The sequence below is a fragment of the Asparagus officinalis genome, chromosome 6 (genome assembly GCF_001876935.1).
Source record: "Asparagus officinalis chromosome 6, Aspof.V1, whole genome shotgun sequence".
Classification (NCBI taxonomy): Eukaryota; Viridiplantae; Streptophyta; class Magnoliopsida; order Asparagales; family Asparagaceae; genus Asparagus; species Asparagus officinalis.
The window spans coordinates 14,884,470-14,888,487 of NC_033799.1; the positions used below are offsets into that span (position 1 = coordinate 14,884,470).

The window sequence follows — 4,018 nt, forward strand, 5'->3', positions numbered from 1 at the left end:
ATAAAAACTAAGCAAAATATGGATAGGATAGGAACTGAAGAAGATGTTATCGGAGGGGAGAAGACCCTAGTCGTCACCCTCCAGATAACAGCTGTCGAGCTTCCTAACCTACCAGTGATCACAAATAAGATAAAAGCTACAAAAGAAGATGGAAAGGCTGGCAGAAGAAACTGCCAGAAGAAACCGCCAGAAAGCAGCCATCTCCAAGCTCAAAACTACTGCTACACTATAAACAAAATGGCAGAGTATCTCCAAGAGTTAATAGAAATGTACACACATCTGAAAATAAGGCCATAGAAACTTGGCACTAAGGAACCGAAAGCTGAAAGAGGAAGATTCTGCCAAAAACTAATCTCCTTAAGCAAAGTTTTCCCCAAGAACTTCACCCTCGTTAGCTTTGGCCATGTCCTGCAGGCCAAATTCAACTGCAGCCCTATGAAGACAATGAGCTTTTCTGCTGCTATAAGCACCAGTCCAGAATAATGTGAAACGGTCTGCATTAGAGACTATAGATAGAGGAGTAATAAGAGTATTGTTGAATATGAGGTTATTCGGACTGCTCCAAATACACCAACAGTGGCATGGAAATAATACCCTCCATAACATTCTTTGATTGAGGTTATCCAAGAATTTATCCTTATCTGAAATCATACTTGATACCTCCTTTGGACAGTGACTGAGATTAGAGGAAGGGAAAATGATGGACCAGACCGCAGAAGAAAAAGAGCATGGAATGAATAGATGATCATGAGCTTCTATATCCTGGTTGCAAAAAGGGCAAGAAGGATCACCTCCCCAACCCTTTTTATGCAAGTTATCTTTAGTTTGGAGTTTCTTCTTACTCAGGATCCAAAAGAAGATTTTGACCTTTAATGGCACAGGGGAATACCAAATAAAGTTGTGAAGAGGAGAGACAGTGCCTCCATTATTGAGAAGAGAGTAGAAGGATTTCACAGTAAAAGTGTTTGTTGAGTTGAAAGGCCACTGAACAGAGTCGTGCATGATTGGTGAAGGCATGACTTGATCAATATGCAAAAGAAGGTGAGTTATGTCCCTTTTGTCTTCTTCAGAGATGCCTCTTCTAAGAATAGGTTTCCATCTCTAGAGATTTTGATGTCATACACCCTGGGAGAAACAGAACTAGAGGGAGAAAAGGCTAGTCTAAAAACCTTTGGAAAAAGACTGCATAGAGAATTGTCTCCTATCCATTTGCCAGTCCAGAATTTGCAAGTCTTTACATAGCTAATAACACATCTAACAAAGTTAAAGAAGGTTGGATGTATAAAATGTAAATCATGGATGAACCTGGATGCATACCTCTTGGGGGTTGGATATAGGATTAGAATCATTTGAAGAGTAAATAGAGAAGATCACTTTACTGATGAGGCTCTCCCTATCCAAAGTTTTCCAAATCCACTTAGAGAGGAGAGATTGATTGAAATTGTGCATGTCAATGATCTCTAATCCACCTGCACGTTTGTCCTTACAAACATTTTCCCACTTAACTAGGTTTTTGCCTCTGTAGTACTGAGGGTTACCTCCCCAAAGAAAATTTCTCCTGATTTGATCAATGGCTTTGATGACCAAACAAGAAAGTTTGAAGAATGACATGTAGTATATAAGGATGGAAGATAGCACTGAGTTTATAAGAGTGAGCCAACCTCAAATGGATAGGGATCTATTTTTCCATAGAGCAAGTTTAGAGGAGAAGGAGTCAAGTAAAGGTTGTCATTCTCTTCTTGAGAGAGAGCCTCTCTTGAGCGGGAGGCCAAGATAGGTGAAAGGGAGAGCTCCAACTGGGCAATTAAACACTTCAGCAAGCTGAGAACCTTTGTGAGGAAATCTGCCAAGGTAGAATAGATTTGACTTTGAATAGTTGACATTGAGACCAGAGATGTTGGCAAAAATACTAAGGATGTTATAGAGGGCAGCTGCATCATGACTGTTAGCTCTGCAGCAAATAAGAGTGTCGTCAGCAAACTGAAGAGTTCTAAGGGAGTTTAGAACTCCTTTGAGATTGAGCTCTGCGAGGTCTCCTGCTGAGACACTGGAATTAATCATTTTGCTCAGAACATCGACAATAAGCAGAACAAGCATAGGAGACAGAGGGTCCCCCTGCTTCAAGCCTCTGAGGCAAAAGAGGAATTTGGTAGGGGATCCATTGATCAGAACTGCTGATTTAGTGGATGAAAGGATATGGTGAATCCAATGACACCAGATAGGGCTGAACCCTCTAGCTTCTAGAAGGTTAAGAAAAAAAATTTAATTGACACAATCAAAGGTTTTGAAGAAATCCACTTTGATTGCACATAATTCTTTGTTACCCGATGATCAATGGTTTATCATTTCTTGGGCTAGGAGGATAGAATCCAAAGTTGACTTACCACTTTGAAAAGCTGACTGGGATGAATCTATGAGAGATGAGAGAAAAGGTTTTAGTCTGTTGGCTAGGACTTTAGAAAATATTTTAACTGTGCTGTTAATGAGACTGATGGGTTTGAAGTCCTTAGGAGTCTCAACACCTTCCTTCTTTGGAATAAGGCAGATGAAAGAGTAGTTCATGTTGTGGAGGAGATGAGCATTTGAGTGGAGAGATTGAATGAAAGAGATAACATCTTGATGGATAATAGGCCAGAAGCTGTGGGAAAACAACATAGGTAGACCGTCTGGACCTGGGGATTTGTCTGGATGGAGATCAAAAACCTCCTTCTTGATTTCTTCTAAAGAGAATTCAACAACAAGGGAGGAGAGGCCAAGATGAGGGTTGGGATATAACAAACTCCAGTTAGCATTAAGTTTAGAGTCACTAATAGATGAGAAGAGAGTAGAGAAATATACATAGAAGGCCTGTTTGATGTCAGCATAAAAGGATATGATAGAATTATCTGAGATTAGGTGGGGAATGAAATTTTTTCTTTTTTGGAATAAGGCTGAGTTGTTAAAAATTGTAGTATTATTATCACCTTCTTTGAGCCATTGGATTCTAGATCTTTGTTTCCATTTGGTTTTCTCAGCCCTAGCCAACATGAAAAGGTACTCTTTGTGACGGAGCCTGAGATTGAATTCTAAATCAAACAACACTCTACTTTCCTCAATAAGATTCAAAGCATGGATATCTGATAAGGCTGAGGCTTTCTGTTTGGAAATAGGTTGAAAACTTTTCTCTTCCACCATTTGATTCTTCTACGAATAAGTTTAATTTTGAGAGCGAGGGATGCTGACGAGCCTTCTTTGGAAGAGAATGAATTCTAGCATGATTCAATGAAAGAATTGAAAGAAGGGAATAAAAGACATGACTTCTCAAATCTGAAAGGAGAGGAAGAAATGGTACCTCCTAAGTCAAGGATGATAGGACAGTGATCAGAGCAGGAAGCTGGATAGGCAACTTGGATGAGGTTGGGGAAGTGGGATTCAAAATTTGGGAATATGAAGAATCTATCTAGTCTGGCTAGGACTGGGATAGTTCTCTGATTGGACCAAGTGAAATTTCTGCCACTTAGAGGTAGATCAATGAGGTTAATAGAATCAATAAGTTTTTTGAAGATAGAGATATCCCTAATAGACTCAGACCTACCATTTCTCTCTTCAAGGCTAAGGGTTATATTGAAGTCTCCAAACACCACCCGTGGGAGAGAGTGAGAAGACCTAATTCTGGATAATTCCCACCAGCAAACTCCATGATCCTCTTTATCACGAGGAGCATAGACAGACATGACAACAAATTGCCAGTTAGAATGTTTGTGAGTGAAAGTGGCTCACACAACAAAGATACTAATGGAAGAGGAGATAGAATCATTTCACCCTAATAAAATGTCACCCCTAGAGTCAGAGGCATCCAAGGCAATCCAAGATGAGATGAGGCTACTACCCAACTTATTAAGAATACGAGGGTTAGCTGATTGAAGTTTAGACTCTTGAAGACCTATAAAATCAACTTTAGCTAGCTGAATACATTCCCTGACGAGCCTGTGCTTAGAAGGGTTGTTAAGCCCTTTAACATTCTAAGAACCGATCTTCA

The 4,018-nt window shown here is 39.9% G+C and overlaps 1 protein-coding gene across 1 annotated transcript; it reads right to left on the bottom strand.

Moving 5' to 3' along the window:
- Positions 358 to 1,611, bottom strand: LOC109845787. Its single transcript, XM_020415058.1, has 2 exons — positions 1,318 to 1,611; positions 358 to 1,101 (listed from the first exon to the last, which is right to left on the bottom strand). The coding sequence occupies exons 1-2, from the start codon at positions 1,609 to 1,611 to the stop codon at positions 358 to 360; spliced, it is 1,038 nt and encodes a 345-aa protein (XP_020270647.1).

Coding starts and splice junctions, on each gene's coding strand:
- LOC109845787 (XM_020415058.1), bottom strand. CDS start 1,611: ATGTCATTCTTCAAACTTTCTTGTTTGGTCATCAAAGCCATTGATCAA. Junction 1,102..1,317: donor CTATATCCAACCCCCAAGAG/GTATGCATCCAG, acceptor CAAAATCTCTAG/AGATGGAAACCTATTCTTAG.